We start from the raw sequence: 23,461 nt of genomic DNA on the forward strand, positions 1-23,461 counted from the left end.
CCCCCTTTCTTTTCTACTTGACTTGGTTCGTGAAAAAAAAAAAGAGGTCAGAGCGTCGGATACGATGATCGAGATGCAGTGGGTTCCGCCGATTCTCCCGAGTCAGTTCCGGACGGTAAATACCTACGGATACATGTCTGGTCAAGTGAATACCAATGAATCGGTAATCGATCTCAATACACTCTGGACTATGTCACGTTGCCAATGGGTGGTCAAAGATCGGAAGGTTCGGTTATGAAATTAGGTAGACAAAGAGAAAGATGATGCGTTGAACATCCATAACCATCCTCCGTCAACAAGAAACGCCGCATATCCCATCAACTTGGTATAGTGCATTCTAAAACACAATACGTAGATTTGATCAATGTCAATTGTACATGAGCGCGCTCTTTCTCGTACATGAAACAAAAGGAAAAGAAAACAACAACAGAGACTTTTTCATGAATGTGGGATTATACAAAGTAAAATGACATGAGGGCGTCAGTAGAAAGAAATGCATGCAGAGAGAGAGAAAGAGAGAGCAACAAAGAAAAAAAAAAAAAAAGAAAAGAAAAGGGTCAAGAATCTACATTGGGCTGCTCAGTCTCCTCGTCTCGCTCTCACGTACAGGTGGCACAGGAAGCAGGCTGCCCTGGGGTTTTGCTGCAGGCTGGTGTGTTGGCTGCGGTTGCTGCAGCTCGACTTGTGTTTCTAGCGTGGGTGAGGCTAGAGGCGGCGGAAAGTGCGGACTATAAGGTGAAGGGGTGCCGTTGTTGTTGTTATTATTGTTATTGTTGTTGTTGACCTTGGGCGACGTGAGAGAGAAGGATGGGGAGTATGGCGAAGGCATGTTGCTGCTGAGTAACGGCGACGCGGGCGATCGTGAGGAAGTGGGTGAAATCATGGGAAATGGCGATCTCGGAGTCCTGGGCGATAGGAGCCTCTCATGAGTGCGGCCGCCGCCGTCGTTACTGACCTCCTCGAGATCTGCCAGTTCGTGGTCCCGGGTCTTGCTCCGCTGGTGAGTGTGTGGAATGTGGTATTGATGTGCTTGCGATTCCCTCTTCCCCCACATCGATCGCTCTTCGCTATCTGTCCGCCTGTGTTCGCTGGTCGAAGATTGAAAAGGTGGGTGGTACCTGGGGTGCATTGTCGGCGAGACGATGTCTCCGTCACCGCCCTCACCCTTCTCGACGTCGACGAAGATGGAAGTGCGCACATGTATGGGGCTGGACCGTCTTTTATGTTTTGGGTTGCCGCCGTTGGCAATGTCGTCCGAGGGGTCGTTCAGGGTGTCGCCCTCGAGCGTCGCGTAAGACTTTTTGTTGCCCAAGGCCTGGCTGAAAGAGATCTTGGTGTCGGTACCGAACGTACTGCCCCCGAAAGAGCTGAGCCCCTTGCTGCTGGTGGACTTGGGAGCTGCGTCGTTCTGGCCCAGCGCATTGCCCATGCTGTTCTTCCTATCCTTGGGGAAAATCTGGAAGCTGCGAGAGCGCGAGTGGCCAGATTTACGACTGCGATGCACGATGGTAGTCTGTAGAAGCTTCAGTTTCCTGAACAAGGGGCGGAGCGTGGCGGCAGACGACGCAACAATGGCCAGCCCGATCTCGACGGCGCTCCAGACACCCAGGTCAATAAAGTTGGCGAGGTACTCCTTGTTGGCAAGCAGCTGGTACACGAAGGGGACGCGGATGATGGTGCATATGGAGGCCGCTGATCCGATGGAAAGAATGGCGACGACGGACCACTTCGTCCTTTTGTCCATTTTGGAATTCCAGACCAAGGATATCGGCAGCAGGGCGAGCGCGACGTCGGCGATGATGTTGACAATGTTGACCGTGTAGGTCGACGCCAGCGCAAGCCAGGTTTTGAGGCAGCGACCTCGCTTGGGCCAGTCCGGGTCGTTCTGCATCCAGAACCGCTCAATGGGGTTGCACTGAAAGATGCTGATGAAGAAATAGGCCGTGTTGACAACGCCGACGATGGCGAGCAGCGTCCATAGGAACCGGGTTTGCCACTTCTGGCGCGACGCCGAGAAGAGCTTGACGAGGTAAAGTCCGACCACGAACTTTATGAGACCCGACGCGGCCACGTACGTCGTCATGCCCAAGTACTTGAAGAATAAGGCCTTGGGACGATTCTTCATGGGAACATCTTCAACGCTCTTGCCGAGTCCGTAGTGGACTCCAGTGCAGCAGATTCCAGTAAAGAGCGCAAAGACAAACTGGATCGGGCAGTGTCGTTGTTTTGTTAGTCAAGAATAGCCCAGAAGCAACTGGCCACAAAAGTAAAACAAAAAAAAAGAAGAAAAAAAAAAGACCACAATAACATACCCATGTTACAACAGCGAGCCAGTCCTCGATCTGAAATCGCTTCATCAAGACGATCTGGTTGTAGCAACGAGCCGCCACAGAAATAGTAGCCAGGAACAGCAGCGTGGTGGTCGTGCCGACCAACAGCGGACCTCCGTTGTGTCCCTCTGCCATTTTCCCCCTATGCTGCTGAGTCGATTGGGGCTCGTCTATCTGAGAAGAATCCTATCCAGCAATGCCATGTCCAGATCAGAAGAGCCGACGTTGGATGTGTTGTTCAACTCCAGTCCGGGGAAACTCTTGCTTTTGACGATTATGGCTCGGACGGTCGGCTTGGGTAAAGTGGCGTGTGTTTGCCGGAACAACGTGGGTTTTCTTGGCTACCTACGTCCAACCGAAAAACTGAGTTACATCGTGGCCCCCGGTCAGGTTAGATCCATACATAGTACGTACTAGACGCGGTGCCCGAAGTCGTCCCCCGTCAGCCGCAGTACCTCGCCCAGTACTGCAAGTATTGCTTGGTAAGAATTGCGGAGACAAGGGCTGAGCGCGAGTCGATACGTTGATACCATGCTGCTATGCTTGGCAAAGTCGCTTGGCCAAGCATTGATTTGAGTGGTACCGACCCACGACCCTCTCATACCCAGTCGCTAGACTACAAACAGGTAGCTAGCTGCCGAGGGACATGACCACTCGGGAATAATTGCGGTCTCGAGGCATCTGGAGCGGCTTCTGCCTTGACCGGTCTGGGGCGAGCGAACATCTGCTAGCTTGTTGAGATGCCATAGCACGTAGTAGAGCCGCTGAACGTGCTTATCCCCACGTGGCAAATGATGTTTCTCGGTGGATGCTTTTTGACCAGCTAGTCTCGGTCAACCCCAAGGGGGACCAGGGTAAACGGTCAGACTGACAAGGTGATGTTGTTATACATACAGTACAACTCACGACGGTTGATAGCGGAGAAAAAAAAAAAAAAGAAAAAAATTTGGATGGGTGTGTATGCACTGTATGCGTTTCTGATAGGGACTATATCGGTTCCAGCGATTGCTGGACAATGGTTCCTGGTCACTGATCGGCCCCATGTACATGCAAGTGTAATGGCCTGCAACTGCACTGTGGCAGTAGGGAATTCCAACTACAAGCAAAAAAGAAAGAAAGAAAAAAAAAAAAGATAAGGAAACAGACCACTGATCCCAGGCTGCCGTATAGACATGGCAATCTCCTGTACTCGGTCCGTACTTGGCCGTTACAGTTGTAGCACTAACAGTTTAGCTACGAAATCAGCTGAGGTGCCCTTGGACTGGTGGATTAGCAGCATAAGGGGGGCTCGATTAGGCCAGGCTGGACAAGCTTGACAGGCATGAAAGTCCCAGTACGATAGCCGGGATATTGCCCAAACCAAAAAGGGAATCTGACTCGCCGTCGGTCTATAATCTTCCTGCCGATATAGATGGGGCTCTTGGAGCAGCATTCCGGCTCCGTTCGTAAAGGATGCGACGAGTAAACTCAATGATACAGTGGACGCTCGGATTAGGCCCAAGAGTCTCTCGCGAAAATGTCGAAATACGATACGACTGACTGCTGCTGTTTGCAACCGGCAAAGCTGAAATTCGGTAGTTGTGCCTGGGTTGTGGGGGGGGCCATGAAGGATTGACAGTCGTTTTATTGACTGGCCACACTATAACGACGAGGTTGCCAAACGCGATGTAGCTGCTGACAAAAGGCTGACCTCGGTGACTCTCCACGGTCACTCACAATTTAACGGAGAGCCGCAATTTTTCAGTCGACCTGCTGCTGTGTATGCACTATTGATTGATTCTTCTCAAATCCTGATTTTCCCCATGATCCTCGCGGAGATGTGTGCTACCTCGTCGAATCGGGTGACCAAGGAATCATGTTGCTTGAATTACTGCTGCGATCACGGAAAGTATCGAGACTTTGTCGTATGCTATTTTTGGGTTCTGGCGAGGCCGTGTCTATGTAAAGATCAGAGTTGATTCAACTATGAGGGTGATGCCTGTATCAACAGCAGGATGTTGCTTGCTGCAGGACCAATCAGCCAAGGAGAAACTTGTCAACCACGTGGCGTATACCTGGTAAATATGGGTCCAAAAAAAAACCGGCATTCGTGACGCTGTGTGTCTGAAAAGCAAAAGAACCCAAGAGAGCCTGCATTAAGGAGCCGAAATACCCGTGGACCAGGACCAAGATTTGGTTGACAGCTCAGGGACCTCGCCTGATGGTCTGTCTGATGTGGGTTCAACGGCAGTTCCGACAGGCTTTCCATAATTGGATTTTGGATACGAAATCGGCCGGGCTGTTGGGTTGTTTTTTGTCGCATAGATACGATAAATCGCCCACACAGACCGCGTTTAAACGTGCTCAATTTTGGTCGCGATATCCAAATGGCTCGATTCGGTATGCAGTAAGTTAAGAGCGAGAAGAGGGGGACTGTCACGTTGCCGGATTGTTTTTACCATGGTAAATGAGGGGATTGGGGGTCGGGGGCCATTTCAGGTGGGGTTCAGAGCCCTAGCCCACCTGAAGCAATCAAGAACTTTGTTATTGGCGGGGCTAAACAGCTTTGACTTTGTTGTGCAAGGCGGGGTTGCGCTAGCCGTCGCAAGTGAGGCGCTGCGAATTGGCGCCTCAGGTCACCAAATCATTCACTATCTGGTGGCTACCTACCCTAAAGGGTATGGCATATCAGGGGAAGAGACGCTGTTGGCGCGACTACGATGAGATAAATGATGCATTGAACGGTCGAGAAAGACGATGCACGTGTTGTTGGTCGCGTGAAACGCAGGGGAAACTGAACCCGGATTCGTCTGATTCTGTTAGCTGGTGGCTAAAGAAACTTCCTGGCGATTGACACACGCCATCTGTTCCAACTGCCTTAAAATCGGCATCCGATCTTTGACGTCTGGATCCCGCTCGAGAGGAACCGAAAGGCACTAAACTAAGCATGAGGCCGTCCATCCGAAGGCAGCCAGGGGTTGATTATTAGCTTACCAAGATCCAAAGCACGTCACTAATTAACTCCTGTAAATTAACTAACTTGGAACTATCGGAAAATTAGACAACCTTCCTGTCGGTGCTTGCTCGCCTTTCTTGACCCAGATTAGGTTTGGAGACACAAGGTCATGACAGAGATGGACGTTATCAAGATAACTGAAGATGATTGTGCAAATACATGCCTGCCTTTATGCCTCACTTTTGACGGGCAATTTGAGCTTGGAATCGATAGCTTGGTTCATAAGACCTATTTGAGAGCTCAGCCCTCGCTTTTACCCATGCGAAGAGATGGATTTTGTGAATGAATGGATTCGTGGTTATGTCGCTTCCAGAGATTGGCAACCGTTGTTCAATGCGAAACACACAAAAAGAGAAAGGTGGGAACGTAGTTATGGAGAAAACCCCTGTGGTCTGCATGGCCCCCCACCCACACCTGCTACTTACAGTTGTGTACTTTACTTTTGCTCTACAGTACCCCACCTGCTGCCGCCGCCCGGTAATCTTCCGGTTGCCGAATCCGATCTCAGGGTGGCGCGAGGGGAGTGTCTTTGTCGATTTGATGAACCATAACAATTTGTCCATGGTTGCACAATAAAACTACTGTAGCATGTGTTGTGTTGTGTTGTGTTGCGTTGCGTTTGCGTTGCGTTGCGTTGCGTTGCTTCGCTTCCATTCTTATCGCAGCATTAGGTGGATTTGTTGCCCAGTGAACACGCGTGTGTATACGTAGGCAGGTGATCATGTTAAGTGTTTCGATATAATACGTATTCAATTAATTTTACTTCGTCTTGTTGCACTGATGATACACGCTTGTTGCAACCCATGTCCAATGTCGCTACCTACCTTTGTTCTGGGTCTAGCTCTTGGTATTGGACTGGACCGCGCGGGCCACCAGTTGCATGGATTGAGTATAGCCAAGCCCCATTTAAGCCAGCCCCGTCAAAGTCAATCCCTGTATCCTCGGCGAAGTAGCCCCCAATAGGCAACTCCTAACAGTCGAAATTGCTTACTCGAGAGATGGATAACGTCAATGTCTGACAACTGCAGCGCTGGCGCTCGGCCTTTAAAAACGTTGAACGCCATGCCAGTCGATTGAGGCGATGCGCTCTGGTCTCTCTGCACTCAGCCGATCCTCAATCGTTCTGCCCATCCGTCAAGTCACGAGTCGCGCACCTCGCAGCCCAGAAGCAAAAAAAAAAAAAACCATTTCCGTTTTAATCAGGATCTTTTTTTTTTCCAAACGCAACAATGGTTTCCGCACTCCCCGTCGCTGGCCTTTTGGTCGCTGCCGTAGCCGCCCAGACCGTGACTCCCGATGCGCCCATCACGGCCCCGACGTCGTGCGCCCCCGGTGTGCAGATCTTTGTCGCCCGCGGCTCGACCGAGGCTGCGGGCATGGGCAGGATCCGGACCGTCGCCGGTAACGTGACCGCCGCCATCCCAGGCAGCGCCGTCACCGCCGTCGACTACCCGGCCACGTTTGAGGACTACGCACAGAGTGTGATGACCGGCACCACCAACCTTGGCAAGCTCGTCAAGGACTACGTCCAAATGTGCCCAGACAGCAAGGTTGCCCTGCTCGGCTACTCCCAGGGTGCTCAAGCTGTGGCCGATCTCATCTGCGGCGCTAGCAGTGAGCTCATGCCCGTCAAGTCGGCTGATCTCGATGCCATCTACGACAAGAACAGTAGGTTTTAACCCGATTTTATTCTCAACATTGTGTTCGCCAGACTAGGAAGAACCACGAGTTCGGACGAATTTGGCGAACGGGGTCGCATTTTTCATCCCAATTTTCCATCTCATCCTTGGTCTAATACTAATTAATCAACTTCCACCACAGTCATCGCCATGATCCTATTCGGCGACCCAACTCGTGCCGCCAACCAGTCGTTCAACCTCGGCACCGTGACTGACCGCGATGGCCTCTTCCCGCGTCTCAAGAACGACGCCTGCGAGCCTTACTCCCCTCGCCTCCGGTCGTGGTGCGACGTCGCGGACCGCTACTGCGACCCTTCCGCCCCTGGCGGCATCGAGACTTCTGTGCACGGCAGCTACTTCAACAAATACACCCAGGTCGCCAAGGACTTTGTTGTCAAGCAGTGGAAGCTGAGCCAAAAGCCCCTGTCCGCGAGGAGCTCCACGGGCAGCGCCCAACCCACCGGCACCACCAACGGCACCCGCCCTATTCACCCCACCGGTGCTCCCGTGCCTACCAGCACGACACCCGTGGTTGCCGGTGCCTCGAGGACCGGTGCCGCCGCCTTTGGCGCCGTCCTCATGGCCGGTGTCGCTGCGTTCCTTGCTTAGAGCGGCTAGTTCTGCTCCTTGGATTGGAAAGTAATAGAGACGATTTTTTTTTTATCTTTGTTCAAAAAAAAAATGAACCCTCCAATTTGAGGATATGGTCTTGTCAGCACACACTGCATGGTTCGGCGTCGCTTGCATTTGATCAGCTATATAGTACATACCCAGCACTATGATGGTAGTCTTAATTAATATTTGGTGATGGTTGTGGTGTACTCGTCTCTTCTATGCCTGTTTCCGACTGTGAGCGATATCCGACGTCGATTTGAGGCTGACGCCGGTTAGAAACTAGGATGCGAGCGATAGCAAAACGGCGCGAAAGCATATTTTGAGTACTGCACTCGTCAAATGGTGCGGCGGCTACTGTAGTAAGGACGCCATTATGGTGGTCCAGAATTAGGCTCACTCTGGGTTTTCATCTGGCGTTAGATCTAGAAGTCTAGCTCTGGTTCTAGGGCCGACCCATGATTGGTAGAAATACATGTGCCAATGTGCGCATCATCTGGCCAACTAATCAACTTTTTTTTTTTTTTTTTTTTTTTTTTTTTTTTTTTTTTTTTTTCTGCAGCTCTCGCTTGGCTGGAGCTATTAGCTTCTGCCATGAATTTTTGTCTGCTTCTGTCAATCTATTGTTGTGCACTCACTCAGTCACCCCCTACTCTATTTTGTTGCTTGAGTGTGAGTAGTCACTTTCTCCACTTCTCACTTCATTAACTACTGACTTTGATTAGAGACTTTTTATTGATGCTTGTGGGCCTTAAACAAAGACCCAGACAATTCGCCAACTGCATTATCGCTGGATGTAGTTAGGGCATCGCACTGCCATTGGATTTTTCTTTGTCTGCCAGGGAAATCAGGGACTACTCAAAGTTCCTCGAGTGGCTTGTGGTTTTGGTCTTCTTTATGCATTGTCCTGGATGCGAGAGAGTGTCGGCCCACAAACTTGTACACACAACATTGCGAGATTGCTTCGCCTTTGTCTATTCTGCTTCCGGCGAAACAAACACCAACATGATGATACCAACATAAGAATGGACGCGATAGATATCAAGCGAGTCTTGAACAAAAGGAAACATGCCTGAATTCCTGCGTTCCGGGAATCTCACGACGTTTCTCGCTCCTGCCGCAATTCAACAGTCCTTCTCAACACGAACTTGTCATTCAACAAATTTCAAACCTCTTATTCAGTACTACTATAGTATCTATATCGGGTATTCAACCCTCAAAATGGAGACTCAAAATCAAAATCCGCAAAGCCGACGGGCAGCAGTCTGGCCAGATGACATGCAAGAGATCAAGCACAGCTGGGAACACCAGGGCTTTGACGACCACTCCACCGACGTATTGGTGCTTCAGCCGACGAGCGCGCAGATGCAGGACGCAGAGTTCCCCAAACGTTTCATCGAGGTCGCAGTCATGCTCGGCGCAGAAGCCACCGGTGCTTTCAAGATCGCCGTCCCCGCCGACCTGGCAGAGTGGCCACCGCAGCAACTTCCCGGCGGCTCCTCGTACAACCCCAAGGCCGCCGGTGAGCGCTACCGGTCCTACCGGCGCCAGGGGCTCAAGGGCACGGGGTTCGTGCGGCTGCACGACGGGCGCAGGACCGCCAAAGCCGGCCGAAGAGCCGAGGCAGCAGTCGGGCAGGCGGCGGCGGCGGCGACGTGGGGGCGTCCGGCGCCGCAGCCCGACGCAGACGACGCGGCGCGGCTGCTCGACATGTGGAACCAGCTGCGCACGCCGACGACGCGACTCGCGGCCGGCACGATGCGGTACATTGTCGACGTGCCGCTCGAGACGGCGCGCGACCGGCGCCGGGCCGGCGTCCCGGAGCGCTCCCTCATCTGGCCCCTGGCCGGCAACCACCTGGACGAGTACGCGCCCATCCCGGGGCTGTGCTACCCGTACAAGTACGAGGGCACGGCCCTGGCCCCGTTCACGTGGCACGTCGAGGACGTCGGCCTGCTGTCGCTCAACCACCTGTTCCAGGGCGTCAAGGTCTGGTTCTGCATACGCAGCGCGGACAGGCGCGCGGCCGAGGACGTCTTTCGCTCCGCGCCCCTGACCGCGCCCGCCGCGATATCGATACCGCACCACGAGCAGTTCATGCGGCACAACGCCACGCTGGACGGGCACGCCGCGCTGCGGAGGGCCGGCGTCAGCGTCGTGCCCGTCGTGCAGAGGGCCGGGGAGATCGTCGTCACGCTGCCCGAGGCGTACCACTCCGGGTTCAGTGCCGGGTATACAGTGTGCGAAGCGGTCAACTTTGCGGACCGGCCGCTACGGGTGGGCGAGGACAGGGCGTGGTGCACGCTGGCCTGCTCGCCGTGTCCAATGAACCATCTTACGTTTCGGCGGCGGTCAGCAGAGGTGGAGATGGAGACGGAGAAGGAAGGAGGTGATGATGGTGTGGTGGCGCCTCGGGAAGGGTTGGACGAGGCCGAGCTTGGCGAACGCAAGCGACTACGGTCTGGAGATGATGGGGTTGGTGGTTTGATTGGTCAGAAACGGGGGAGGATGGGTGTTGAGGTTGCCCGATGACGTGCGGGAAGATATCTGTAAAGACTATCTTTGTGATCGGGGGGGCTCATGTTGTCAACAATTCAATGAGGCAGAAGCCAGCCAGCAGTCTCGATGATTGTATTGTATCCGTCCTTAAAGTTAAACCGGCTTGCTCCAACGGGGCTCATAGACAAGCTCACTTGGGCAGCTTTGACGCTTCAATGCATCGACCCGTGAACACCTAACATGTAGAACTGTTATGTTTAGCATGAGTGATTTGCCCTTGTCATGGGACTTTGATCAAAATATTAAAATTCAAGGCTGTTGGCTTTGATGAAGTGGTTAATGAACATTTAGGCAGCAACGATTCTTGGATGACTTTGGGTTGTCACACCAAAAGAAATATACGTGCCCGGCATATGCAATCAATAAGCTTCCCCAATTTTCGAACGTGTCGTCGTTTGTCCACGAATGAGACTTTGCGTTTGTATTCATGGCGGAAACGCGACAATTTCCGCCACTATGCAAAGCCATTACGAAGCAGAGACAGATGCCAGGCTTTTAGAGCCAACCGGACTCTGTAGGTGGCCAAGAAGTAATACTCGGGTTACATCCTGTTCCCGAACCCCTAATTTCTTATTCGATCTGTTGGTGTCAGCTTCGCTTGCCCGAATAGGCAAACCCGTGATCCAGGATACCACCCTCACCACCGTTCCCGCGTTACCTGACGACCAGCCAATAGGCCCCCCTTCCAATCAGAAGTCTCGGTTGAAACAAGCTACGTGCCAATAATATGCCAAGCGGTTAGTCAGGTCAACACCTTTGCATCAGTCGAGTGGAGGTCTTGTTTTTTCTTTTCTTTTTTTTTTTCTCTCATCACGGTCCGGCTGCAATTTGTGTTCTTTGTGGGTGGTTTGGGGCTTTTGTAACTTAGTAATGTCCCGATCTAGCAGGGGGCAAAATCATACTATGGCCATCATGGATGCTGTGATGTGGTGGCACAGTTGGAAGCTATTGGGTTTGGTCTAGAGTAGAGTATGATACAGGTAGACATAGATGGTTGAACCTTGAATAGTATGATCACTAAGTTAATTACAACAAGATTATGGCTGACGGTTGATGCTTCAAAGTCGAGTATAAAATTGGCACTGAAATCCTGCATTTTTCAAAACCGTTTCCAAGACTCCTCAGGCTCATCTTCAGAGGCACGCCAGAGACAGCAAACAAGAAGACCTTGCACAAAATCCCCTTTTCTGCTTCACCAAGCTTTTCCAAGACCAAGTCCTTTCAAGTCTTTCCAAGTCTTTCCAAAAAAAAAAAAATGCAGTTTCTCAGCACCGTCCTCCTCGGCGTTGCCGCCCTCGGCGCCACCGTCACCGCCATCCCCGCAGAGCTCAAGGCCCGCATCCCCGCCGGCGTCTCGTACAAGGCCATCGACCCGAGCGAGATCCCCGAGTCGGTCAAGCTGTCTGCCACCCTGAGCAACTCGACCCAGCTCGACGTCCGCGGCCTCGAGAAGCGCGCCGACCACGGCGTCTTCCTGTGCACCGACGCCAACTGGGGCGGCCACTGCGTCCACATCACCTCGCCCGCTGGCGTCTGTGGTATGTTTTGTCTTGTTTTCTTTTTGGATATTGGTCGCCAGTCAACAATGTGTGAGGAGCGTGGGTCAGGCTAATTAATCATCTCCGTGACGAAACAACATAGTCCCTCTTGCTAGCGACCTGAACGACCAGGTCAGCGCCGTCGGGCCCGATGCCGGCGGTTACTGCCGCTTCTACTTGTAAGTGACGTCAAACCCGCCCGAGAAAATGCTTGTTCTCCTGGCTGACCTTTTTCGTTTCTGTCAAAACAAAAAAGCAACGCTGGATGCACCGACGACAACGGCTGCTTGCACTTTGACCTGACCAGCCCCGGCATCGCCGACCTCAACCAGCAGCAGTACTGGGTCTGCGGCCAGCCCGCCAACAACCCCAACGACCGCGTCACCAGCTACCAGTGCTGGGACCAGTAAAGAGGCCGAGATCCCAGCGCGGGAGTCCTTCTCGGAAGACTGTGGGGGCAGGGGGGAAGGTGTCGAGCCTTGTGGCGGGGAAGAGTCTGCAGGATCCCCCTGGCTTTCAAGGTTTAGTGGGAGTGGAGGAGTGGAAGCGTGTTGAAGTCAAGTGTGTAAAATGGGGCTTGATGGGTCTTATACTTCTTGTCGCTCTTTACAGGAGGGTGCACAACTCCTGTCCATCTTCTTAGTCTAGATTTTATGTCTATTATCAGCCAGCCTACCCGTATAATACAAATAAAAAAAGACTTGGTACCACACTTTTAGCTCAAAATCAGTACCATACTAGGCTGACTTGTTAGTACGGTGGAAAACGTAATGTTGTGGAATGCAACATCTGTTAAAATCTAGGACTTTAGATAAATAGTAAACTATGTGTTAGGAAATTGGATCACCGCGGTATCCAGAGGTGCTGCATCGGGGCGACTGGACCAGGAGAAGTGACGAGCTGATAGACGCGAGAAGCGACAAACACTACAGTGGCGTCCCCGTCCCTCCGAATCCTGTCCGTTCCACTCTCATACCCAGCCAGATTATCGGCATCAGCAACCACCAAGAGAGCCCGGTACCTGTCGCGAGATTTCCTCAGGTTGTTTTCGAAGCCCTTGATCATGTCCGCGTGCACCATCTGCTCATGCACGACGTAGCAGCAACTCGACCCAAGCGCCCAGAGCCGGCACTCCAGCGCGCACCGCCACCTCCGGGCGAGGACGAGGTCGGCCGTGACCAGCCGGTGCTGCTCCGTGACCATCTCGAGGTGCTCATAGGACGTCACCTCGCGGGCCAAGGACGGGTCCCTGCCCCCGCCGAGCCGCTGCGTCTTGGTCTCCGCCATCTGCCGGTGGGCACTGAGCGAGCGTTCAAGGTCCTCGAGCCGCGCGACGATGCTCTTCATCTTGGACAGGTCCTCCTCGGCCGCCGTCAGAGCCTCGAGGACTGCCGCGGTCCTGGGCAGATGTGTCTCTGCTCTCGACTGTTCTCGCTCGATCAGCTCCTCGAGGCGACTCACATCCCTTGCCTGCTGCTCGGTCTGCTGCAGGGCTACCGCCAGCATTCTGGCCTCGAGATCGGTGAGTGTCATGTTTTGTTCTTATTCTTTTTGTCTTGCGGGTTTTTGGGATGAGGAGTAGCAGGTGGCTTTAGCTTGGCAGGCTGCTTGGGGCTGGTTCGAAATACAAAAGACACTTGGGAGCAGGAAGATGTGCCCAGAAGAAATGTTTGCAAAATGGGTGCCTGCTTTCCAGATAAAGTCGTTGTTGGGCCTTTGGTATGGAATCGATGGAATGCAGAGAATTGGCGGTTAGAAATCAAGTCTATAAATAAACTTTGACGTTCTTTTGGCTGTCCAGGACCAGAATAAGCGATACGGTCCAAAGCCTAAAGGCAATGTTTTCAAAGCGGACGGCTTTGCAGATTGCAATACATGTCCCCCAGAACCACAAAGCGTCATTCAGAAGTAACACTAAGCCGCAAAGGCTGGCGTGGGTAACAAAGGTTGTTTTTAAAGCTTCAGAATTTATTGAATGTGTCTAGATCTAGTAGACTCTAGAGTAGTTGATCAGTTTCTTGCAATTTTCCCCTATTTTTGCTGTCGTGCTGGAACTCAAAGATGTCACATAATTGCATTGATTCAAAAACATAGTCTCATGTGATGATTTTTTAACTAGCCTAAGCACTATGATTTTCAAAAAAAAAAATATTGTTGTTTAACGCCCACAAGTCGGGCGGCCGGGGCCCTCGGCAAAAAGAAATGTTATACTCGGACAAAAAAGGCCAAGCAGCACAAAGAAAGAGAGAGAGAGAGAGAGATTAAAGGAAACATTTTCCACGTTCTTTTCTTCCACTCGGGGCCTACATCAGGCCCTGCACCACCAAACACGCCCGCATCTCATCCAGGGTGACCTTTTACAGCTTGCGCTTCTCCGCAAGCTGGAAGGTGGCAAAGCTCTCCGGGATATCGGCAGCCGAGGCGCCGGCCTTGTTGAGCGCGACCAGCTCCTCGGTGGGCAGCTTGGCCTCGACGATGGCGGTGTAGTTGTACTGGGTGCCGTCGGCGAGGTACATGAGGTCTGGAGCAACGCAGCCGGTCGACTCCTGGCCGTCGGCCCCGCGAGCGGCCAGGGCGGAGGTGACGCCGCGAACCATCTTCCTGTTGTTGAAGCCGTAGCCGGAGCCGCCGAAAGGCCCGTTGCCCAGGCACACGTAGTCGCGGCCGCCGCTGTCCTGCTGCTCGCGGATGGAGCCGCAGTTGGGACCGGCGTGGCCGCGGCACTGCAGGTTCCATTCGTGGGGGATGGCCCGGAAGGAGACGCTGGCGAAGAAGGTGCCGGCGTTGACGCTGCAGCAGGTGTTGGGGTTGATGCCGTAGCAGACCCAGCCGCCGCCCTGGTCGTTGCAGCCACCCCAGTTCTGGAGGTGCAGGTCCACGGCCGTGACTGCCGTGGCGAGGACGGCGGTGATGATGGCGAAGGTCTTCATTTTGAAAAGAAAAGGGGGGGGGGAGGGGAAAAAGAAAAGCTGTGAGCGTGCTTAATGGGGGGCGGGAGTAGCTGTCTTTGTTCCTGAAGCCTGCGGAAGATGCTGGAGAGGGATGGGGGGGATGGAAAGATTCAATGGCTTCTAGGAAGGGCAGGAAGCTCTTCCTTTATGCTTTTCTCAAATGACTGCCTTCTCCTCAGCATTATTCCAGATCTTTTGTTTGTCTTGCCGTCTGCTTCTCGTTTTCTCCATCGGATCCTCGCCTATGTTTTCCGACATCTCTGCAGGCATTACCACTTGCTCTGCCTTGGACATGGTTATGGTTACACCTGTGCCGCTACAGAGTTTCTCAATAACGCTGCTAGCTCATGCAATGCAAAATATCATTTCAACTATGTTTCGAGCTTAGTGCTTAGTCCCAGCGAAAGCCGACCACGCGCAAATGAAATTACACCTTCCTAACTAGACATAGTTGCTGCTTGCACAAAACACCCAGTGCATGCGTCTCAGTTGTGATGTTTGATTTTTGTTTTGTTTTCTAGAGGAGAACCCTTCCCATCCATTGAACAATGGCTACTCTACTCTGCAGCTGGTTATCTTATTGAAGTTATTGTCCGTAGTTCATCTATAGACTATAGCTAGCATCAGAAAAGCACAAATATCCTCGTACAATAGGGGACCGAGCCTTGGTTGGTCCTCTAGACACAAACGCGAACAATAGTAATTAGCCCCAATAAGTCCCTGGAGCTGCTCAACGGTAGAAGCTGACTTCAAAAGTATAACAACCCCATCTGCAGTCCTTTTCGAATCAAGGGCAGGCTGGGCAGCTACGGGGCTCCACTTCATGTGCCCTTGCGGCGTGTATCGTTCCCCCGCAGAGACGCAGGGCGACCTGATAGGCCAAAAGTCCGAATCTTTTACCGAGCGACCAATCAAATATTCGTCTTTTTAAACATAAAAGAGCCCGGCACGCCGACAAGTGCTTATGGATCGCCCCGCTCCGCTGACTTGATCCGGGTGAGATTCCAGGGTTCTTTGGCGTAGAAAGGGAGAGAAAAAAAAAAAAAAAAAAAAAAAGAAAATCGAATCGCACAAGGCGAAAATGCCAAGGCGGCACGGGCACAACCAAGCCGTGCCTCCCGCATCGCATCTCCACGATGTAGCCTTCGTTTGACGGTGAATAAGCTGATGTCAGCGCAATTTCTTTCCAAAGAAGAGTTCCGATGCCTGCATTTCTTCCCCCAGCGGTGAAGTTCAACCGGCCGCTACCGCGCCCTCCCGGGGCCTGGTCTAGGTAGCGGTCATGGGCGTGTGCCGGCTACGATGGAGGGTGAGCAAACGCTCAGTTGGACGACGGGGCAGGCAAGCATAGCCCGTGTCTTCCAGGCGCTAAACGATTGGTCCGTACAGACTATACCCGGGCTCGCTGGGCCTGCAGAGATTACTCTTTGAAATTCTCGCCCTAGGAGATGCGAATGCGTGTTTTCTCACGATCCCTGCCATGTAGATGCTTCTGGCCTTTGCGTCCCTCGGTCAGAGTGGGGTCGGGTCTTCCGTATATAGTACGCGTACAGAAGTGGAGTCTCGCGAGTGGGCGATGGGCATGGAGATCCTCGAGACAAGGTTGAGTTCGAGGGCAATAAGCTCTTTTGCTGGGAAGTCCCAAGCATTCTAAAATTTACAAAGAAACAAGGCCAGCATCTCCTGTAACCAAAATGATTTATACAATATGCACTCTTTCCTTAACTTAGCAAAGGAAACGCTTGGCTAGCCTTGATGGAACGCAACTAGCGCCGTTTTTGAGCAAATAGAAAGAGATCAAATATAAATTGGCGTAAACGCTTTGAATCTATTGGTCTTGGAGCAGCGGTTCAGGGCAGGATCTTAGATTTGAAATTTTCTAATGCACAACCAACAAGATTGGAGTCAAAGACTTTTTCGGTTGGCCTCCTCACAAGTTCACAACAACTATGCCATTACGGTGTGGCACGTATGCACAATTGCACAAACACTGAACACTGAGCTTAGACGGTGAAAAGCGATGCTTCTGATAAACAATTCAATGTCGGCAGCTTGGGCGGCGGCGTCTAGGGTAGGTATCCCATTCGACGCCTTTGAAAATCGTTAATCATACAACAGCAGCAATACTGGAGCTTTTCATATGCAAATTAATGCATACTCGCCAGCCCAATTTCGATTCTTACTTCCTCCCTATATCCTCAAGGGCTCACCTGTCTTCTCTCCTAACTACTATGCAGCCGTTCACATTCGTTGCCATTTTTGGCATTTGACGTTCATATAATTTATAAACGCTTTACCTACTAGCAGCAGCAACACCCATCCGCACGTCCACGGCGGCCATACTACTGACGCCGCTGTTCTGGCTGCTTGAGGTGTCGCCAGTAGTGCTTCGAAACTTGTTCCCCCGGCGTAAATCCAAGCCCCGACCCAAACCGACATGCCCTCGGTGTGCGTTACCGATGACCATATGCAAACCTGGGTGAGTGCAACTTTTAATTTTGATATGATTCCTTGGGAATTGAGAGCGTCCGATTAACGTCTAATAGGCTTTGCTATTATCGTCCGTACCCTACTGGCTAACGGGATCAAAATATGTGTAAAATCGATCAAGAGTAACGTCGCCCCATACCGGCGCAGCTCCTGCATCACACCAGTCTTTAATTGTTTTATACAGATTTTATATCTGATTCGAGGAATCTCGCATCAAGTCTTTTTGTTCAGCAATTAATGTACATCTATCTACCCAGTGAATACTGCAGTAACAGTCGATAACCTTTTTAAAAAATCGATTTATAAACGGAACCCAAAGGTGGACGGGGCGAGCGTAAAGTAAGCACGAACTGTTAGCCAAAGGCCCAAAGCTGTCGGCGCAAACCAGATCCCACCAAATCCCTCGGCACTTAATACATATTCTGCCCTCACTGGTTTGATCAGGGGAGAGCGGAGGGGATTCTGTATATTATTATTTCAATGGATGTGGCCATACCTCAATGCAAATGTAACGCAGCATTACATTATATACGTTGTTACGGCCCCTTTGACGCGTCCGGATCCTACCAACAGCCACATCAGCCCCTAGCACCGGGGCACGACGGCGATCTCCCTCATTCCTAATGTGGAACCGGAATCGGTGACCCCGAGCCCGACCTCTGAAATCAACTGCAAGAAAATAACATCCACCATTGCCTTACCCAGGGCTGTCGTAGCCAAGACCAAGAGAGAGATGACCATGTTGTGAACTTGTGATATGCGGCTCTGGTAAAAGATGATAGTGACGGTTGAAGCTCATACGAACATATGTGCGCGTACGTTGTGCAACATTTTCGGGGTGGAATAAATCCAGGCGACTTTGTAGAACTGAAGAATGGGACATTGTCATCATTATTGTACGGGATTTGGTCTTTGTTCCATTTTTGTGTACCTCTCAGGCCACGCTCATCATGTTGCATCTAGACGCATTTGGTGCGCCAAATATTTACCCATCCATCCGTCATGGAATCATGGTCAAGATATTTTGCACTTCTCAAAGAAGCCCCAATGCACCAGCGCAGATGTTTTGTTGAGTCTGATCTCCACCGAGTCCACACCCAGTCTTCTCGATCTCGTGGTCCGGGTTTATTTCAATCGGGAATTCGGAGCCAAAACCCACAAAGGGAAACAAACCCAAGGTTTTGGCGGTTCGGGATAAGTTTTGGTGACAGATGCGGGAAAAGCCTATTTACCCGCAAATTGACCGATCGCACCGAACGTAAGGGTAAAAGTGCCCAGAGCTACAATCGCCCACCCTGCTGTGTAAAGTCTAAATTGAAATGCCGGGCTGGGCATGGCTCCAAAAGAGGGGGGTGCCAATGGGAACGCTGATAATTTAGATTGACCCGAATGGTTGATCCGAATCCCAAGGCAAAACCCTTTTCCCTTTATCTGCTCGCTGAGCGAGTTTCTGGCCACTGCCGTTCTGGGCATCGAGAACTAACGCTCTCCAAGAAACGGAACAGGTCGGATGGTTGCATAGCGCAGCTGGACGGGGCGCCCGTCACACAGGGTTTCTAAATTTATCTCATCAATAGGTTCAAGCCAGACATATAGAACCCGCTGGGTCGACGCGGCGTCGAGATGATTGACCTGCACTACGAGCCTTTGGACTGCTTCCGGCACAAAAGGACTTTGTTGGATCGCAAACGAACAAAGACACGGGTCAACAGCCAAGACGACCAGACAGAGACGCTCACTAGTGATCCATACAGAACAGAATGCATTGGGTTTCGTGGACAGGATGGATGGTAGCGGCAGCAATGATGGCCATCGGTAAGTGATCCTGGAGCTTCCTTGAGCCTGGGTACCCTGGCCGACTCAGAGAACCAGCGTCTGCTGACCGCAATCCGACTTGGCCGAGCAGACCAAACGGCAGCTCAAGGTAGCAGCAGCCCGGTGACGGACATGGAGACGGGCTTCGTCTTTGCAGAATATCTGGGTCGGTACGACACTTCAAACAGCGCGATCCAGTTCCGAGTGGCCGTGCCGACCGGAGTTGGCGCAAACGAACCCTACGACGCCGTGATACAGGTCGCGGCGCCAAGAGCTGTCGGCTGGGCGGGCATGGCTTGGGGAGGAAGCATGACCTACAATCCGTTGACGGTGATGTGGCCGAGCGGACAGACGGTGATGTTGAGCTCGCGATGGGCTACGTGCGTTGCCTTTTTCTTTTCGATTCACATTTCTCATATGATGCCCAGCCAAAAGCCCGGTTTATCGCACTGACACTAGAGTCTGGGAGACAATATACCACAAAAGCGCACACACGACACCAGCACCGTACCTCGTCCCGACATACCAGGTGCTCAACACCGGGACGCGCGTCAACAGCACGCACTGGCAGATAACTGCCAAATGCAGCGGTTGCACATTGTTCCAGGGCCGCGCCGGAGCGGCACCTACTTGGCTTCGGCCGACTGGGTCGAACAGGTTGGCTTTTGCCATGGCCAGGACCGCCCCAAGCCAGCCGGGGTCGAACACGAGCGCGATACCGTATCATGAGGTCCACCAGTACTGGAACGCCGACTTTGGCAGCGCGCAGAATGCAAACTTTGGCGAGCTGGTGCAGAAGAATTTGTAGGGTGTGGATTGTCTGTCCTCCTGTGTGTGTGTGTGTATGTGCGCGGTTGTGGGTTCGCCACGAGGTAGTCTGAGACAATGAGGCAGCTGGGAGAGGGAAAAATGAGAGCGCAATAGAAAGTTGGGGATTTGAGTGGGGCAACGCGTCTTTACGTCGTAATTAGTCAACAAGCGTTTTAGCGCGTGCATCTTTTGGGGCAAAGGAAGCGAGGATCTATGGGTCCTCTGATTCAAAATCACGTGAGGGCTGATTGTTTGATGGAGAATTGAATTGACATTCGAGAGCATTCCCCACTTGAAGCTCCGCCCCCACCAAGACACCCTGAATTTGGGATGCGACGTCACTGGTTAGCCCCCCTAAAAAAAATTAAAAATTCACAGCTTGAATGAGGGGCAAGCACATGCGCAAGGCAACTTAACTTGCAGCTTAACTTGTCTTGGGTGACAAAACGATAAAACGCATGCGCAGAAATATCTGTGCAAATACTGGCTGTCAAGACCACAAAACAAACTGTCCAGATGGCCGACGAGCTTTTCGCTCATGTTGCTGCCGGCGAATACGTTGCCGTGCTCACGTCGGAGCCGGCGCGTATTCTCATCCGGGACCTCGTCCGCAACCTAAAAGCTTCAGGGGTTAGCGACAATAACGTGTCGCCAGCTTCTAGCGTCTTGACGGCGGCACAGACGGCTGCTGTCGGCCTAGCCGCCTTGAACGCCTTCTTGCAGCTGAACGTGACCGGCCCTGTTCTGGAGCAGGCGCATGCCGTCGAGTCTATTTTCCAAAATGAGTTCAACGTCGACCAACCCGAGCCTACGAACGGCGACAGCAAAAGGAATCTTCGCGACAGGTGCCTCAGGTCGCTTGACGTCGACGGTGTGGCAGTCTACCCCTACATACCGAGCATAGAGTTTTTCTCCTTAGCAAGACATGCTCTCATCACCCATTCCTGCCATCTGGATACCGATATAAAGGGACTTGCCGACCCGGCGCTGCGCAGTTCGTCGTGGTTGAGGTTGCGCTTGCTGGTATGGCACCACAAGCTGTTTATACATCCCTCTCTCGGCGCGGGGTCCAGCTTCAACAAGGGCTCCCAATGGACCGATCTGCCGACTCTAGAGCAGCAGATCAGGGAAGCGCTCGCCGAGGCCGATGAGAACGTCCTGTCCTCGCCATCATCAATCGTCTTTACCACTGAGCAAAAAGTGCAGTTTCTCCTGGAAAAGGTCAACGTCTACATAACGCTGGGTCTGGATGCCAAGGCCAAGGAGGCTTTGGCTGAGGCATCACGGTTGACTGGGTTCGTCTACTCTCTTTCTGGTGCACTGGGGAAGCGCACCAAGTTTCAGGAGAACAGCACAAGCCAGCTTGTGGTCCTGGCCAAGAGCGCGGCAGCAGATGATGGCTTGCAGGCCGAGGCAGATACGAGCACCAAGTCGTCGGCGGCTCCTGAGGCATTGCCGCTGAACGACGACACTCTTCTCGAGAAGGTTGACTTCACCGATGCTAATGCCAACCCCACAGCTCAGGTGGGCGTACCCGAGGCGCTCCGAGGTATAGCACCAGATAGCCAGCCTCAGTTGGCGCCTCTTGACCAGATCATCCTTTTGGCCGAGGCCACCTTGAAGGACGCCTTCTCACCTGCCGATAGCCTCACATCCGAGGAAATCCTGCCATTTGCCGAAAGGGTAGTCTCAGAGAAATCGACAAACTGGCAGATTTACACTCAAGCCCTCTTGGTACGATCAAGGATTGAGGTTCATCGAAGTAGGACAGTTGAGAGGGGTATCCTCCAGATGCAGGCCGTGGTGGATCAAGTACTTGTCGACACATCTGCACCGGCCCCTGAAAGCAAGCGCCAAGGCGACCCCAACGGTTCTGCAAACGATGTCCCCAGCATCGAGGTTAGCACGCCAGGGGAAGCCAAGCCAGCACCAGTCAACAAGCCTACCTCTTTCTTCCCCAAAGCAGACCCCGCCGACTCTGCTCCCGCCAACGTCCGCCTCCAATACGTCCACGCCCTCTCATCACCACCAAGGTGGCATCTAGAGTCCGAACTTGCATTCTCCTGGACGTCTGTCGGGTCCCTCGTCGCCGCCCTCGACATCTTCAAGCGCTTGCGCCTCTGGGCCGAAGTTGCACTCTGTCTAGCCACCGCTGGTGCGCACGGAGAGGACGATGAGGGAGGTCGCGGCCTGGGAAGCGAAGAGAAAGGCCGAGCGGTGGTGCGATGGCGGCTATTCCAGCCGACGCCCGAGGCTGCAGATAGCGCTCCTGGACTAGAGGATCTAGACGTGGACGTATCCGTCTTGCGAGCCGCTCACTTCACCGGACCAGAGCGTGATCCACCTCCGCCGAATGCGCCGCGTCTTTACTGCATCCTTGGTGACCTAGAGCAGAACTCGGAGCACTACGAGAGGGCCTGGGAGATTTCAGGTCGGAGGTATGCTCGAGCACAACGTAGCCTGGGAGAGTTCCACCTCCAGCACCAAGACTGGGAAAAGGCCAGAGAGGCGTACATCAAGGCAACGTCAGCAAACCGTTTGAGTCCAGAGATGTGGAGCAGACTCGGAGATATCAACCTGAGGCTGGGACGATTCTCCGATGCCGCCGAGGCTTTCAGACGAGCCATTGCTTCAGCATCAGGCACAGAAGGGGGCGAGGATGCAAGGACATGGAGCAATCTTGGCAGTGCACTCTACAGCCTACATTGCGAAGCCGTCGACGGCGCCAAGAAGGCGAAACAGTCTGGAAGCGACGATGCTAAAGCAAGCACAGCCAAGGCTGTCGTACCCGCGCCCGATGAGGAGGAAGACATCGCACTGCATACAACTACGGGTCAAGACGACGCAGTCACTCTCCTTGCCCAGGCACTGTCGGCCTACAAGCGAGGTGCTTCCATGGCCCACGACAACTGGCGCATCTGGGACAATGTCCTGACTCTGGCGGCCCGTACACGCCCTCCCGCCGTCGCCGAAATAATCGCGGCCATGCGTCACATCCTGCGGGTCCGCGGAACGGAGGATGCCGTCGACGCCGACATACTGAGACTGCTCCTCGACACCGCCCTGCTCCCGCACAAGCCGCAGATCGCGCGCGGCTCGATCCAAAAGAATGTAGTCGACCTTTTCGAGGAGCAGGTTGCGCCCATGGTCACGTCTCGGTCCGAGTTGTGGGCGCTGATCGGGCGAGAGCGCGCGTGGCGCGGCGACTACGGTGGCGCCATCAACGCGGCCGAGAAGGCATGGCGGGCGGCGGTTGGCGGCAGCGGAGTGGGCGTGGCCGGTGGCGGCGGCGCTTCCCTGCTCGCCCCCGGCACTGCGGCTGGCGACGGCAAGAAGGAGAAGGCGGACTGGAGACTGGACCAGGGTGCCTGGGACGAGGTCGTGGCGCGGACGGACGAGCTGGTCGGGCTGCTGGAGAACTATGGGCCAGACGTGGAGGCCATCGGGACGCGGTGGAAGGGCAAGGCAAAGACTGTGATCCGTAGTGTGCTCGGCAAGGCCAAGGAGAACTGGGAGGGTAGTGAAGGGTGGGTGACGCTGGAGGGGCTACTGGAGGGATTACAGTCATAGACTCTTGGCTTCTCTGCCTGCGATATGTGATAGTCTCTGTTTCTTGTGCATTCTTTCAATCCATCACGACATGGACGCTATCATTTCCAGTCTTTTTTTTTTTTTTTTTTTT

At 53.0% G+C, this 23,461-nt stretch overlaps 9 protein-coding genes across 9 annotated transcripts in view; 5 read left to right on the top strand and 4 right to left on the bottom strand.

Annotated features, from left to right (window-relative positions):
• Positions 1–565: 565 nt before the first annotated feature.
• PpBr36_04021 (uncharacterized protein) lies at positions 566–2,504 on the bottom strand (the record flags this gene model as incomplete). The annotated part of the gene is made up of 2 exons (XM_029891187.1): positions 2,313–2,504; positions 566–2,203 (listed from the first exon to the last, which is right to left on the bottom strand). Exons 1-2 carry the CDS (start codon positions 2,463–2,465, stop codon positions 566–568), a joined length of 1,791 nt encoding a protein of 596 aa, XP_029749348.1. The 5' UTR covers positions 2,466–2,504.
• Positions 2,505–6,554: 4,050 nt separating this feature from the next.
• On the top strand, positions 6,555–7,613 carry PpBr36_04022 (uncharacterized protein; the record flags this gene model as incomplete). Its single annotated transcript, XM_029891188.1, has 2 exons — positions 6,555–6,993; positions 7,147–7,613. The coding sequence occupies 2 exons, from the start codon at positions 6,555–6,557 to the stop codon at positions 7,611–7,613; spliced, it is 906 nt and encodes a 301-aa protein (XP_029749137.1).
• A 1,224-nt stretch (positions 7,614–8,837) lies between these two features.
• Positions 8,838–10,148, top strand: PpBr36_04023 (uncharacterized protein; the record flags this gene model as incomplete). The annotated part of the gene is made up of 1 exon (XM_029891189.1): positions 8,838–10,148. The coding sequence occupies one exon, from the start codon at positions 8,838–8,840 to the stop codon at positions 10,146–10,148; it is 1,311 nt and encodes a 436-aa protein (XP_029749151.1).
• Positions 10,149–11,430: 1,282 nt separating this feature from the next.
• Positions 11,431–12,123, top strand: PpBr36_04024 (uncharacterized protein; the record flags this gene model as incomplete). The annotated part of the gene is made up of 3 exons (XM_029891190.1): positions 11,431–11,713; positions 11,817–11,892; positions 11,970–12,123. The coding sequence occupies 3 exons, from the start codon at positions 11,431–11,433 to the stop codon at positions 12,121–12,123; spliced, it is 513 nt and encodes a 170-aa protein (XP_029749917.1).
• Positions 12,124–12,556: 433 nt separating this feature from the next.
• PpBr36_04025 (uncharacterized protein) lies at positions 12,557–13,246 on the bottom strand (the record flags this gene model as incomplete). Its single annotated transcript, XM_029891191.1, has 1 exon — positions 12,557–13,246. The coding sequence occupies one exon, from the start codon at positions 13,244–13,246 to the stop codon at positions 12,557–12,559; it is 690 nt and encodes a 229-aa protein (XP_029749926.1).
• Positions 13,247–14,070: 824 nt separating this feature from the next.
• Positions 14,071–14,643, bottom strand: PpBr36_04026 (uncharacterized protein; the record flags this gene model as incomplete). The annotated part of the gene is made up of 1 exon (XM_029891192.1): positions 14,071–14,643. One exon carries the CDS (start codon positions 14,641–14,643, stop codon positions 14,071–14,073), a length of 573 nt encoding a protein of 190 aa, XP_029749929.1.
• Positions 14,644–18,914: 4,271 nt separating this feature from the next.
• Positions 18,915–19,777, top strand: PpBr36_04027 (uncharacterized protein; the record flags this gene model as incomplete). The annotated part of the gene is made up of 3 exons (XM_029891193.1): positions 18,915–18,969; positions 19,061–19,349; positions 19,429–19,777. 3 exons carry the CDS (start codon positions 18,915–18,917, stop codon positions 19,775–19,777), a joined length of 693 nt encoding a protein of 230 aa, XP_029750072.1.
• A 518-nt stretch (positions 19,778–20,295) lies between these two features.
• On the top strand, positions 20,296–23,349 carry PpBr36_04028 (uncharacterized protein; the record flags this gene model as incomplete). The annotated part of the gene is made up of 1 exon (XM_029891194.1): positions 20,296–23,349. One exon carries the CDS (start codon positions 20,296–20,298, stop codon positions 23,347–23,349), a length of 3,054 nt encoding a protein of 1,017 aa, XP_029750075.1.
• The window catches only part of PpBr36_04029 (uncharacterized protein), a gene marked incomplete at both ends in the record, with an annotated part of 1,606 nt that continues 624 nt past the window's right edge, over positions 22,480–23,461 (bottom strand). The window contains one exon of the mRNA XM_029891195.1: positions 22,480–23,288. Within this exon, the coding sequence (XP_029749350.1) occupies positions 22,480–23,288 (809 nt within the window). The remainder of the gene's footprint in view (positions 23,289–23,461) is intronic.

The sequence above is a fragment of the Pyricularia pennisetigena genome, chromosome 6 (genome assembly GCF_004337985.1).
Source record: "Pyricularia pennisetigena strain Br36 chromosome 6, whole genome shotgun sequence".
Classification (NCBI taxonomy): domain Eukaryota; kingdom Fungi; phylum Ascomycota; class Sordariomycetes; order Magnaporthales; family Pyriculariaceae; genus Pyricularia; species Pyricularia pennisetigena.